The 14,637-nt window shown below is 65.6% G+C and overlaps 1 protein-coding gene across 1 annotated transcript in view; it reads right to left on the bottom strand.

The window, feature by feature from the left end:
- LOC128903817 (ryanodine receptor 1-like) overlaps positions 1 to 13,334 on the bottom strand; it is a gene marked incomplete at its 3' end in the record, with an annotated part of 34,219 nt that extends 20,885 nt beyond the window's left edge. Inside the window, 13 exon segments of the mRNA XM_054187701.1 lie at positions 657 to 724; positions 1,761 to 1,876; positions 2,171 to 2,293; positions 3,254 to 3,330; positions 3,426 to 3,503; positions 3,759 to 3,899; positions 4,935 to 5,024; positions 5,317 to 5,395; positions 5,486 to 5,649; positions 7,185 to 7,325; positions 7,440 to 7,530; positions 11,623 to 11,851; positions 13,141 to 13,334. Coding sequence (XP_054043676.1) covers positions 657 to 724; positions 1,761 to 1,876; positions 2,171 to 2,293; positions 3,254 to 3,330; positions 3,426 to 3,503; positions 3,759 to 3,899; positions 4,935 to 5,024; positions 5,317 to 5,395; positions 5,486 to 5,649; positions 7,185 to 7,325; positions 7,440 to 7,530; positions 11,623 to 11,851; positions 13,141 to 13,228 — 1,485 coding nt within the window.
- Positions 13,335 to 14,637: the final 1,303 nt, after the last annotated feature.

Below are 14,637 nucleotides of genomic sequence, written 5' to 3' on the forward strand. Positions count from 1 at the left end.
ATACCCCCCAGACACCCCAAACGCCCTATAGGGGACCCTGAGCACCCCATGGGGACCCCAAACACCCTATAGGGGACCCCAAATACCCCCCAGACACCCCAAACGCCCTATAGGGGACCCTGACCCTGAGCACCCCATGGGGACCCCAAACACCCTATAGGGGACCCCAAATACCCCCCAGAGACCCCAAACGCCCTATAGGGGACCCTGAGCACCCCATGGGGACCCCAAACACCCTATAGGGAACCCCAAATACCTCATAGAGACCCCAAACGCCCTATAGGGGACCCTGAGCACCCCACGGGGACCCCAAACACCCTATAGGGGACCCCAAATACCTCATAGAGACCCCAAACGCCCTATAGGGGACCCTGAGCACCCCATGGGGACCCCAAACACCCTATAGGGGACCCCAAACACCCTATAGGGAACCCCAAATACCTCATAGAGACCCCAAACGCCCTATAGGGGACCCTGAGCACCCCATGGGGACCCCAAACGCCCTATAGGGGACCCCCAACGCCCCCCCGGGGACCCCCCAAGCCCCCCACTGCCCGTCTCCCTGGCTTGTATCGAAGCCCCCCTGTGCCCCCCCCCACCCCACCCTCCCCCCAGCTTTGGGGTCTCCCTGCCCCACACTTCGGGGTCCCTCTGACCTTGGCGAAGAACTTGATCTCCTGCTCGTGGGGGGACTTCTCCACCCGCCCGCTGCTCACCACGGCCTCTGGGGGGGCGGGAAGATCGGGGTTGGGGGGGGGGGACACGGGGACAAGCACCCGGGGGGTCCCAGGGAACCCCGAGGGGTCTGGGGTAGCACTAAGGGGGGTGTCCGGGGATTGCGGGGGCGCTTGGGGGGGCCAAGGGGGTCCTTCAAGAGGTCCAAGGGGGTCTCAAGAGATCCAAGGGGTCCTTCAAGAGGGTCTCAAGGGGTCCAAAGGCGTCCTTCAAGAGGCTCAAGGGGGTCTCAAGGGGTCCAAGGGGGTCTCAAGAGGTCCAAGGGGGTCTCAAGGGGTTCAAGGGGGTCTCAAGAAGTCCAAGGGGTCCTTCAAGAGGCCCAAGGGGGTCTCAAGAGGGTCTCAAGGGGTCCAAGGGGTCCTTCAAGAGAGTCTCAAGGGGTCCAAGGGGGTCTCAAGAGGTTCAAGGGGGTCTCAAGGGGCTCAAGGGGGTCCTTCAGGAGGTCCAAGGGGTTCTCAAGGGGTCCAAAGGAAGTCTCAAGAGGTCTGAGGGGGTCTCAAGGGGTCTCAAGAGGCCCAAGGGGGTCTCAAGGTGCTCAAGGTGGTCTCAAGAGGTCCAAGGGGTCCTTCAAGAGGGTCTCAAGGGGTCCAAGGAAGTCTCAAGGGGTCCAAAGGCATCCTTCAAGAAGCCCAAGAGGGTGTCAAGGGGTTCAAGGGGGTCTCAAGAGGGTGTCAAGGGGTTCAAGGGGGCCTCAAGAGGTCCAAGGGGGTCTCAAGAGGTCCAAGGAGGTCTCAAGAGGGTGTCAAGGGGTTCAAGGGGGCCTCAAGAGGTCCAAGGGGTCCTTCAAGAAGCCCAAGGGGGTCTCAAGAGGTCCAAGGGGTCCTTCAGGAGGTCCGAGGGGGTCTCAAAGGGTTCAAGGGGGTCCTTCAGGAGGTCCGAGGCTGGTCTCAGGAGGTCCGAGGGGGTTCAAGGGGGCAGCAGGGAGGTCTGAGGAGGAGCCGGGGGGGGGGGGGGGGTCCCGAGGGAGGGAAGGGGGGGGGGATCCCGAGGGGCCTTGGGGGGGGGGCGGCCCCCCGGCGCCGTACCCAGGTGGGCGATGAACTCCTGGGAGATGTCCATCCACTTGAGCAGCTGCTGAAGGAAGCCGTAGGCGAAGCGCTTCTCGATGGAGGAGGTGTCCAGCTCCATGTCCTTCAGCCCCCTGCGGCAGGGGGGGTCAGGAGGGGGGGGGGAGGAGGCCCCCCCCACGCCCCCCACGCCCCCCACCCCCAACCCCCACCTCCGGCAGGACTCAACGGAGGCTCCAGTCCTCCCCCACCCCGACTCCGCTGCCCACCCAGACCCTTCCGCCTGTCCCCGAAACCCCCCCAGAAGCCACCAGCCCCCCTCCCAACCCCCTCCCAAGACCACCCAGCCCCCCCCCCACCCCGCCCCGATGCCTGGGTGTCCCGGACCCCCCCCCGAAAACCCACCCCAAACCCACCCCCCCACCCACCGGGTGACGGCGTAGCCGTTGAGCTGCAGGAACTTGAGGAGCTCCTGCGCCTTCTCCCGGTCCCGCGCCTTCTCCTTGGCCGTCAGCGTGTCGTAGGGCACGAGCAGGGGGTGCGAGCCCCCCCCCTGGCGTGTCCCCCCCACCGTCAGCACCCACGGGTGGGGGCGAGGGGGAAGGGGGCAGCGCCCAGGGGTGGCGTCGGGGGAGGGGGGCACCCATGGGGAGATGCGGCGGGACAGGAGCACCCGTGGAGGGATGGAGGAGAGCACCCATGGAGGATATATGGGGGGAGGAGAACCCATGGGAGACGCAGGGGGACATGGAGCACCCATGGAGAATGTACAGGGTGAGGAGAACCCATGGGAGATGCAGGGGGACATGGAGCACCCATGGAGGATATATGGGGTGAGGAGAACCCATGGGAGACGCAGGGGGACATGGAGCACCCATGGAGGATATATGGGGGGAGGAGAACCCATGGGAGACGCAGGGGGACATGGAGCACCCATGGAGCACCCATGGAGGATATATGGGGGGAGGAGAACCCATGGGAGACGCAGGGGGACATGGAGCACCCATGGAGGATATATGGGGGGAGGAGAACCCATGGGAGACGTAGCGGGACATGGAGCACCCATGGAGCACCCATGGAGGATATCTGGGGTGAGGAGAACCCATGGGAGACGTAGGGGGACATGGAGCACCCATGGAGCACCCATGGAGGATATCTGGGGTGAGGAGAACCCATGGGAGATGCAGGGGGACATGGAGCACCCATGGAGGGATGGAGGAGGAGAAGAGAACCCATGGAGGATAAAGGGTGAGGAGCACCCATGGGAGATGTAGGGGGAAGGGAGGACCCATGGAGGATATATGGGGTGAGGAGAACCCCCGGGAGATGCAGGGGGACATGGAGCACCCATGGAGGGATGGAGGAGGAGAAGAGAACCCATGGGAGATGCGGCGAGACAGGAGCACCCGTGGAGGATATATGGGGTGAGGAGCACCCACGGGGGGACCCAGGGGTGCCCCATAGGGCTGGGGTGGGGGGGACACGGCGGTGGCAGGGGGGGACGGTCCTCACCCTTGGCCTCCAGCTCCAGCTTCTTCTTGCGTCCCCAGGTGTTGTGGTAGTTCTCGGCCAGCTGCTCCGCCATGGCCTGGGGGACACGGCCGGCGGTTGGGGGGGGTCTGAGACGGGGGGGGGGGGACACACAGGGGGGGGACACACAACGTGGGGGGGGGACACACTCACCTGCAGCTCCCGGGACAGTGTCACCCCCGAGAGGTCCACGGGCTGGGGGCTGTAGCCGTGGCTGGGGTCGTAGGTGGCCTTGGAGGGGGGGGGGGGGGACAGGGCAAGGTGAGGGGCACCATGGGGAGGGGACAACCCCATGGACCCCCCAGGGATCTGGGGTGCTCCTTCCCAGCCCCACGGACCCCCAGGTGATTGAGGTTCTCCTTCCCCATCCCGCGGAGCCCGTTGACCCCCAGGTGACGGGGGGCAGGGGTTCTCCTTCCCCACCCCATGGACGTCGTTGACCCCCCCAGGGGCCCTCGGGGGGATCCCAGGCACCCGGGGCCCCACCTGGGCAGACTGGGAGATCTTGCGGGTCTTCTTCTTCTCCACCTTGTCCTCCTCGCCCTCGCGGGCCTTCTCCACCATCCACTCCCAGGCCAGCATGGCCTTCAGGGACTCCTTGATGGGCCACCGGTAGATCTCTTTGTCCTGGGGGGCAGATGTAGGGCTCACGGGGGTGCACCCCAGCATGGCCCCTCAGCTGGGAGGCCAAGGAGGGTCAGGGGGGCAAGATGGGGCTGGGAGGGGTGGACTGAGCCAGGAAGTCAAATGGGGGGTTGGGGGAGGGGCTAGATGAGGTTGAGGATGGACGGGGTTGGAGGATCTCGATGAGGTTGAGGATGGACGGGGTTGGAGGATCTCAATGAGGTTGAGCATGGACGGGGTTGGAGGATCTCAATGAGGTTGAGGAGGATGGATGGGGTTGGAGGATCTCGATGAGGTTGAGGATGGATGGGGTTGGAGGATCTCAATGAGGTTGAGGAGGATGGATGGGGTTGGAGGATCTCGATGAGGTTGAGGATGGACGGGGTTGGAGGATCTCAATGAGGTTGAGGAGGATGGATGGGGTCGGAGAATCTCAATGAGGTTGAGGATGGACGGGGTTGGAGGATCTCAATGAGGTTGAGGAGGATGGATGGGGTTGGAGGATCTCAATGAGGTTGAGGGATGGACGGGGTTGGAGGATCTCAATGAGGTTGAGGGAGGATGGATGGGGTTGGAGGATCTCAATGAGGTTGAGGATGGACGGGGTTGGAGGATCTCAATGAGGTTGAGGATGGATGGGGTTGGAGGATCTCGGTGAGGTTGAGGATGGATGGGGTTGGAAGATCTCAATGAGGTTGAGGAGGATGGATGGGGTTGGAGGATCTCGATGAGGTTGAGGAGGATGGATGGGGTTGGAGGATCTCGATGAGGTTGAGGGAGGATGGATGGGGTTGGAGGATCTCGATGAGGTTTGAGGAGGATGGATGGGGTTGGAGGATCTCGATGAGGTTGAGGATGGACAGAGTTGGAGGATCTCGATGAGGTTGAGGATGGATGGGGGTTGGAGGATCTCGATGAGGTTGAGGAGGACGGATGGGGGTTGAGGGATCTGGGCAAGGTTGGGGGGTCCCAGCTGGGGTTTGGGGGGGTCCCAGCTGGGGTTTGGGGGGTCCCAGCAGGGGGACACGGACACGGCACCTTCTCCGAGAAGGTCTTGTAGGGTCGCAGCATGGGGTGGGTCTTGGCTTCTTCGTCCACCGTCTCCCCGAAGGACCAGTTGTTCTGGATCTGCCGAGGAATGGGAACGTCACGGGGGGGCGCTGGGACGTGGCCGGGGGGGGGGGGGGGTGGTGACACGGCAAGGGCGGGGCCGGGGTGGGGCGTGGATCCAGGGTGGTCAGAGGAGCAGGGAAGAGCTTGGGGTGGTGGCCCCGAGTGGGGTCGTTCACGGAGGGGACAAAGAGGGGTCCTTGGGGGGGCTGGCGCACGGGGGCTGGGGAGGACCCCGGGGGTCTGGGGCTGCAGGGACCCCACGGAGGTCCTGAGTGGGGTGGGGTGGGGTGGGGGGGTTGGTCCCCACCTTGTCGAAAGCCCACTTCTCGTGGGTGTACTCCGCGTACTTGTTGATGAAGCCGTCCAACTTCTCGGGGATGATGACGCTGCCGGGGGGGGGGGGACACAGGGCGGGGGTCAGGATGGGGCGGAGCCAGGGCGGGGGCCACGGCGGTGGTCGGGGGGATGGACCTTACTTGAGGGTCTCGACGGGTTTGGGGTCGAAGTTGCCCTCGGCGTCGACGGAAGCCTTCTTCTCCGTCTTGGAGGAGTAGCTGGCGTCCACGTAGTCGGGGGGCAGGGCGCCGGCGATGGCGCAGAGGCAGGGCATGGCCAGCTTGTAGAGCTCCGCGTCGAAGCGCTGGGCGGGGGGGGCGCCAGGGGGCTGACCCCCCAGAGCCACCCGCTGGCCGTCCCCCACCTCCCCACCATCCCCCAATCCCCACGTCCTCACCATCCCCATCCCCACCATCCCCATCCCGACGTCCCCACCATCCCCATCCCCACGTCCTCACCATCCCCATCCCCACCATCCCCATCCCCACGTCCTCACCATCCCCACGTCCCCACCATCCCCATCCCCACGTCCTCACCATCCCCCATCCCCCCACCATCCCCATCCCGACGTCCCCACCATCCCCATCCCCACGTCCCCACCATCCCCATCCCCACCATCCCCACGTCCCCACCATCCCCGTCCCCACCATCCCCATCCCCACCATCCCCATCCCAATGTCCCCACCATCCCCATCCCCACGTCCCCACCATCCCCATCATCCCCTTCCCTATGTCCATCCCCATCCCCACGTCCCCACCATCCCCATCCCCACGTCCTCACCAGCCCCATCCCCACCATCCTCATCCCAACGTCCTCATCATCGCCATCCCAACGTCCCCACCATCCCCATCCCCACGTCCTCACCATCCCCATCCCCACATCCCCCACATCCCCACCAGCCCCATCATCCCCTTCCCTATGTCCATCTCCCTCCCCACGTCCCCACGTCCCCACCATCCCCATCCCCACGTCCTCACCATCCCCATCCCCACGTCCCCACCACCCCCATCCCCATCATCCCCTTCCTTATGTCCATCCCCATCCCAACGTCCCCATCCCCATCCCCACGTCCCCATCCCCATCCCCACGTCCCCACCACCCCCCATCCCCACGTCCTCACCATCCCCATCCCAACGTCCCCACCATCCCCATCCCCACATCCCTGTCCCACCATCCCCATCCCCCCCCATACTCATCCCAATGTCCTCATCATCGCCATCCCAATGTCCCCACCATCCCCATCCCCACGTCCCCACCACCCCCATCCCCACCATCCCCCATCCCCACGTCCCCACCACCCCCATCCCCACCATCCCCATCCCCACCATCCCCTTCCCTATGTCCATCCCCATTCCAACGTCCCCATCCCCATCCCCATGTCCTCACCATCCCCATCCCCACGTCCCCACCATCCCCATCCCCGTGTCCCCACCACCCCCCATCCTCACCATCCCCATCCCCACGTCCCCACCATCCCCATCCCCATGTCCCCCACCACCCCCCATCCTCACCATCCCCCATCCCCACGTCCCCACCATCCCCATCCCCACGTCCCCACCATCCCCATCATCCCCTTCCCTATGTCCATCCCCATTCCAACGTCCCCATCTCTAGCCCCACGTCCCCACCATCCCCATCCCCACCATCCCCTTCCCTATGTCCATCCCCGTTCCAACGTCCCCATCCCCATCCCCACGTCCTCACCATCCCCATCCCCACGTCCCCACCATCCCCCTTCCCTATGTCCATCCCCATTCCAACGTCCCCATCTCTAGCCCCACGTCCCCACCGCCCCCCCCGTCCCCGCCTGTCCCCGCCCCCCCCCGCCGCCCCCCAACCTTGTGGGCCAGGGACTCGAAGATGCCCCAGAAGAGCTTGCGGGTGAGGTGCAGCTCCTCCTCCGAGCTGACGCCCTGGTTGGGCCACCCGCTGGGCAGGCAGTAGTACTTCCAGCACCGCTCGTAGTGGTTGGTCAGCAGCTGGGGGGGGGGGGGGGGGACACGGACGGACGGAGGGACACGGGGAAGGGTCAGGACCACCCCCACCGCGTCCCCGTCCCCCCCCCCGCCGTCACGCGTCGCCCCCTGCCCCACCTTGAGGGGCATCTTGGCGAACTCGTTGAGGATGGGGACGTCGAAGACCAGGCGGCGCAGGAGGTGCTGCAGCATGGAGGGACGGATGTACCTGGGGGGGGGACACAGGGAGAGAGAGAGAGGGGGTAGAGGGGGGCCGGGGGGGGGACACACGCGGTGTGGGGCGGCCGGGGGGGGGTGAGTAGAGGAGGTCGTGGAGGAGATACGGGGGGAGCACGGAGGGGTTGGGGGGCTACGGCGGGGGGCGGAGGAGAGGGGGGACACGGGGGGGATGCCGGGGGGGGGGCAGTAGGGGGGATGCAGGGGTTTCGGGGGGGGATGTCGGGGGCTTTTTTTTGGGGGGGGTGGGGGGGTGGATGGAAGGGGGAGGGGGGGGGATTTGGGGGGGGGCGGTGGGGGTTTGGGGTCGCACCGGCAGAGGGGCCGTGAGACGCCCCCTCGATGACGTCGTTGACTCTCAATGGGGGGTTTGGGGGCTACGGAGGGGTTGTGGGGCGGGTTTGGGGGGCTGTGGGGGTTTGGGGGGCTGTGGGGGGTTTGTGGGGGTTATGGGGGGGCTCGAGGCGGGTTTTGGGGGTCACACCGACAGAGGGCCATGAGACGTTCCTCAACGCCGTCAATGCCGTCGTCGACTCTCAACGGGGGTTTGGGGCTACGGAGGGGTTGTGGGGCGGGTTTTGGGGGGCTGTGGGGGTTTGGGTGGGGGGTATGTGGGGGGGTTGGGGGGCTGTGGGGGGCACAGAGGGGTTATGGGGGGGTTTGGGGGTCACACCGACAGAGGGCCATAAGATGCTCCTCAATGCCGTCAATGACGTTGTTGACTCTCAATGGGGGTTTGGGGCTACGGAGGGGTTGTGGGGCAGGTTTTGGGGGGGCTGTGGGGGGGTTTGGGGGGGGTTATGGGGGGGCTCGAGGCGGGTTTTGGGGGGTCACACTGACAGAGGGCCATGAGAAGTTCCTCAACGCCGTCAATGCCGTCGTCGACTCTCAACGGGGGTTTGGGGGCTACGGATGGTTGTGGGGCGGGTTTGGGGGGCTGTGGGGGGTATGTGGGGGGGGTTGGGGGGCTGTGGGGGGGCACAGAGGGGGTTATGGGGGGAGTTTGGGGGTCACACAGACAGAAGGCCATGAGACGCTCCTCAATGCCGTCAATGACGTTGTTGACTCTCAACGGGGGTTTGGGGCTACGGAGGGGTTGTGGGGGCGGGTTTTGGGGGGGCTGTGGGGGTTTGGGGGGCGTGTGGGGGGTTTGGGGGGCTGTGGGGGGGTTTGTGGGGGTTATGGGGGGGGCTCGAGGCGGGTTTTGGGGGTCACACCGACAGAGGGCCATGAGAAGTTCCTCAACGCCGTCAATGCCGTCGTCGACTCTCAACGGGGGTTTGGGGGGCTACGGATGGTTGTGGGGCGGGTTTTGGGGGGGCTGTGGGGGGTATGTGGGGGGGTTGGGGGGCTGTGGGGGGCACAGAGGGGTTATGGGGGGGTTTGGGGGTCACACCGACAGAGGGCCATAAGGTGCTCCTCAATGCCGTCAATGACGTTGTTGACTCTCAATGGGGGTTTTGGGGCTACGGAGGGGTTGTGGGGCGGGTTTTGGGGGGCTGTGTGGGGGTATGTGGGGGGTTTGGGGGGCTGTGGGGGGGCACAGAGGGGTTATGGGGGGGTTTGGGGGGGTTTGGGGGTCACACAGACAGAAGGCCATGAGAAGTTCCTCAACGCCGTCAATGCCGTCGTCGACTCTCAACGGGGGTTTGGGGCTACGGATGGTTGTGGGGCGGGTTTTGGGGGGCTGTGGGGGGTATGTGGGGGGGTTGGGGGGCTGTGGGGGGGCACAGAGGGGTTATGGGGGGGTTTGGGGGTCACACCGGACAGAGGGCCATAAGATGCTCCTCAATGCCGTCAATGACGTTGTTGACTCTCAATGGGGGTTTGGGACTACCGGGGGGCTTGTTGGGCAGGTTTTGGGGGGCTGTGGGGGTTTGGGGGGCTGTGGGGGGGTTTGTGGGGGGGTTTGTGGGGGGCTGTGGGGGGTTTGTGGGGGTTATGGGGGGGGCTCGAGGCAGGTTTTGGGGGTCACACCGACAGAGGGCCATGAGAAGTTCCTCAATGCCGTCAATGCCGTCGTCGACTCTCAACGGGGGTTTGGGGGCTACGGATGGTTGTGGGGCGGGTTTGGGGGGCTGTGGGGGGTATGTGGGGGGGGTTGGGGGCTGTGGGGGGCACAGAGGGGTTATTGGGGGAGTTTGGGGGTCACACCGACAGAGGGCCATAAGATGCTCCTCAATGCTGTCAATGACGTTGTTGACTCTCAACGGGGGTTTGGGGCTACGGAGGGGTTGTGGGGCGGGTTTTGGGGGGCTGTGGGGGTTTGGGGGGCTGTGGGGGGGGTTTGTGGGGGGGTTTGTGGGGCTGTGGGGCATTTGTGGGGGTTGGGGGGCCTCGAGGCGGGTTTTGGGGGTCACACTGACAGAGGGCCATGAGAAGTTCCTCAACGCCGTCAATGACGTCGTCGACTCTCAACGGGGGTTTGGGGGCTACGGAGGGGTTGTGGGGCGGGTTTTGGGGGGCTGTGGGGGGGTATGTGGGGGGGTTGGGGGGCTGTGGGGGGCACAGAGGGGGTTATGGGGGAGTTTGGGGGGTCACACAGACAGAAGGCCATGAGACGCTCCTCAATGCCGTCAATGACGTTGTTGACTTCTCAATGGGGGTTTGGGGCTACGGAGGGGTTGTGGGGAGGGTTTTGGGGGGCTGTGGGGGTTTGGGGGGCTGTGGGGGGTTTGTGGGGGGGTTTGGGGGGCTGTGGGGGGTTTGTGGGGGTTATGGGGGTGGCTCGAGGCGGGTTTTGGGGGTCACACCGACAGAGGGCCATGAGAAGTTCCTCAATGCCGTCAATGCCGTCGTCGACTCTCAACGGGGGTTTGGGGGCTACGGATGGTTGTGGGGTGGGTTTGGGGGGCTGTGGGGGGTATGTGGGGGGGTTGGGGGGCTGTGGGGGGCACAGAGGGGTTATGGGGGGGTTTGGGGGGTCACACCGACAGAGGGCCATAAGATGCTCCTCAATGCCGTCAATGACGTTGTTGACTCTCAATGGGGTTTGGGGCTACGGAGGGGTTTGTGGGGCAGGTTTTGGGGGGCTGTGGGGGTTTGGGGGGCTGTGGGGGGTTTGGGGGGGGTTTGGGGGGCTGTGGGGGGCACAGAGGGGTTATGGGGGGGCTCGAGGCGGGTTTTGGGGGTCACACCGACAGAGGGCCATGAGAAGTTCCTCAATGCCGTCAATGCCGTCGTCGACTCTCAACGGGGGTTTGTGGGGGCTACGGATGGTTGTGGGGAGGGTTTTGGGGGGCACAGAGGGGTTCTGGGGGGCTGTGGGGGGTTTGTGGGGGGATTTGGGGGGCTGTGGGGGGTTTGTGGGGGTTATGGGGGGGCTCGAGGCGGGTTTTGGGGGTCACACCGACAGAAGGCCATGAGAAGTTCCTCAACGCCGTCAATGCCGTCGTCGACTCTCAACGGGGGTTTGGGGGCTACGGATGGTTGGTGGGGCGGGTTTTGGGGGGCTGTGGGGGGTATGTGGGGGGGTTGGGGGGCTGTGGGGGGCACAGAGGGGTTATGGGGGGGTTTGGGGGTCACACCGACAGAGGGCCATAAGATGCTCCTCAATGCTGTCAATGACGTTGTTGACTCTCAATGGGGGTTTGGGGCTACGGAGGGGTTGTGGGGCAGGTTTTTGGGGGCTGTGGGGGTTTGGGGGGCTGTGGGGGGGTTTTGTGGGGGGGGTTGGGGGGCTGTGGGGGGGCACAGAGGGGTTATGGGGGGGTTTGGGGGGGTTTGGGGGTCACACAGACAGAAGGCCATGAGACGCTCCTCAATGCCGTCAATGACGTTGTTGACTCTCAATGGGGGTTTGGGGCTACGGAGGGGTTGTGGGGTGGGTTTTGGGGGGCTGTGGGGGTTTGGGGGGCTGTGGGGGGTTTGTGGGGGGGTTTGGGGGGCTGTGGGGGGCACAGAGGGGTTATGGGGGGGTTTGGGGGTGTTTGGGGGGTCACACAGACAGAAGGCCATGAGACGTTCCTCAATGCCGTCAATGACGTCGTTGACTCTCAATGGGGGTTTGGGGGCTACGGATGGTTGTGGGGCAGGTTTGGGGGGCTGTGGGGGGTATGTGGGGGTTATGGGTCGGGGGTCGCACCGGCAGAGGGCCATGAGACACTCCTCGATGACGTCGCGCTGGGCCTTGGTGAGGGAGCGGCCGCGGGAGAGGCGGTAGACGGTGTGTGGAGCATGGGTCCACCATGATGGCGCGGTGCTGGCGGTGCGGTGCCGGCGAAGAGGGGGGCGCACTTGGTGACGAGGGGCAGCACGGCCAGGCACAGGTAGCGGTTCAGCGCCAGCGCCATCTCCGTCGTGCTGAAGGTGGCCTTGGTTGGGGGGCGGGGAAGCGTGGGGGGGGTTGGGGGGTCAGGATCCGCCGCCGCCACCACCATCCGCCGTGGGGCGGGGGACCCGGCCCAAAAGGGGAGGGCGGTGGGGAAGAGGCGAGAGGCAGCCCCGGGGGGACGGGGGGACGGGGGTCGATGAGGAGCCTGTGGGGCGGGCTTGGGGGGGCACCAGACCCATCCTATGGGGCAGGTTTGGGACCCCAAAATCCATCCCATGGGGCAGGTTGTGGGGGGGGTCCGACGGGGAGCCCATGGGGAGGGCTTGGGGGGCACCCAGACCCATCCTATAGGGCAGGTTTGGGACCCCAAAATCCATCCCATGGGGCAGGTTGTGGGGGGGTCCGACGGGGGAGCCCATGGGGAGGGGCTTGGGGGGGCACCAGACCCATCCTATGGGGCAGGTTTGGGACCCCAAAATCCATCCCATGGGGGCAGGTTGTGGGGGGGTCCGACGGGGGAGCCCATGGGGGGGGGCTTGGGGGGGCACCAGACCCCATCCCGTGGGGCAGGTTTGGGGGGGCACCAGACCCATCCTATAGGGCAGGTTTGGGACCCCAAAATCCATCCCATGGGGCAGGTTGTGGGGGGGTCCGACGGGGAGCCCATGGGGAGGGCTTGGGGGGCACCAGACCCATCCTGTGGGGCAGGTTTGAGACCCCAAAATCCATCCCGTGGGGCAGGTTTGGGGGACCCCCAGCCCCATCCTGTGGGGCAGAGAAGGTTTAAGAGGAGACCCCCTGGACCCATCCTATGGGGCACAGGAGGTTCAAGGAGACCCCCCGGACCCATTCTATGGGGCAGAGAAGGTTTAAGGAGACCCCCCGGACCCCATCCTATGGGGCAGAGAAGGTTTAAGGAGACCCCCCGGACCCATCCTATGGGGCAGAGAAGGTTTAAGGAGACCCCCTGGACCCATCCTATGGGGGCAGAGGAGGTTTAAGGAGACCCCCTGGACCCATCCTATGGGGCAGAGGAGGTTCAAGGAGATCCCAGACCCATTCTATGGGGCAGAGGAAGGTTCAAGGGAGATCCCAGACCCATTCTATGGGGCAGAGAAGGTTCAAGGAGATCCCAGACCCATTCTATGGGGCAGAGGAGGTTCAAGGAGCCCCCAGCCCCACCCCATAGGGCAGGTTTCGGGGAACCCCAGCCCCATCCCGTGGGGCAGGGAGGAGTTCGAGGGACCCCGGCCCCCATCCCGTACGTGTCTATGGGGGGCCCCCCCCCCCAACCCCTGCCCCACGGCCTGGGGGTGTGGGGGGTCTCACCGTGTCGAGGGAGGCGGCCGCCCGCATGTCGGGCAGGAACCCGACCTCCAGGACGTGGAGCAGGAACTCCTGGGTCTCTCCACCCCATAGACGCGGTCGAGGAAAGAGCACCATGGGCGCCTTGTGCTCGGGCACGAAGCTGGCGGCCATGCGCGGCTCCACCAGGCTGCCGTCTGCGCACGGGGGGCACGGCCGTGGGGCGGGGGGGCTGCGACCCACCTCGGGGGCTGCACCGCCCCCCCCCCGCCTGATGCCCCCCGCTATGGGGCTGAACCCCATTCTGTGCCCCCCCTATGGGGCTGAACTCCATTCTGTCCCACCTATGGGGCTGCAACCCCCCGTCTGTGCCCCCGCTATGGGGCTGAACCCCCCGTCTGTGCCCCCGCTATGGGGCTGAACCACATTCTGCACATTCTGTCCCACCTATGGGGCTGCAACCCCCCGTCTGTGCCCCCCGCTATGGGGCTGAACCCCCCGTCCTGTGCCCCCCCTATGGGGCTGAACCCCGTTCTGTGCCCCCCTATGGGGCTGAACTCCATTCTGTCCCCACTATGGGGCTGAACCCCCTGTTCTGTCCCCCCCTATGGGGCTGCACCCCCCATCTGTGCCCCCGCTATGGGGCTGAACCCCGTTCTGTGCCCCCTGTGGGGCTGAACTCCCCATCTGTGACCCCCGCTATGGGCTGCACCCCCCGTCCTGTGTCCCCCCTATAGGGATGAACCCCCTGTCTGTGCCCCCACTATGGGGCTGAACCCCCGTTCTGTGCCCCTCTATGGGGCTGAACCACATTCTGTCCCCCCCTATGGGGCTGCAACCCCCCATCTGTGCCCCCGCTATGGGGCTGAAACCCCCCATCTGTGACCCCGCTATGGGGCTGCAACCCCGTTCTGTGCCCCCCTATGGGGCTGAACCACATTCTGTCCCACCTATGGGGCTGAACCCCCTGTTCTGTCCCCCCCTATGGGGGCTGCACCCCCCATCTGTGCCCCTGCTATGGGGCTGCACCCCCCATCTGTGCCCCCGCTATGGGGCTGAACCCCCTGTCTGTGCCCCCCTATGGGGCTGAACCACATTCTGTCCCACCTATGGGGCTGCAACCCCCCGTCTGTGCCCCCGCTATGGGGCTGAACCCCGTTCTGTGCCCCCCCTATGGGGCTGAACTCCATTCTGTCCCCCACTATGGGGCTGAACCCCCCATCTGTGCCCCCGCTATGGGGCTGAACCCCCTGTCTGTGCCCCCCACTATGGGGCTGAACCCCATTCTGTGCCCCCCTATGGGGCTGAACCACATTCTGTCCCACCTATGGGGCTGCAACCCCCCATCTGTGCCCCCGCTATGGGGCTGCAACCCCGTTCTGTGCCCCCTGTGGGGCTGAACTCCCCATCTGTGACCCCGCTATGGGGCTGCACCCCCCGTCTGTGTCCCCCCCTATAGGGATGAACCCCTTGTCTGTGCCCCCGCTATGGGGCTGAACCCCGTTCTGTGACCCCCTATGG

This window comes from Rissa tridactyla, unplaced genomic scaffold (genome assembly GCF_028500815.1).
Source record: "Rissa tridactyla isolate bRisTri1 unplaced genomic scaffold, bRisTri1.patW.cur.20221130 scaffold_653, whole genome shotgun sequence".
Lineage (NCBI taxonomy): Eukaryota > Metazoa > Chordata > Aves > Charadriiformes > Laridae > Rissa > Rissa tridactyla.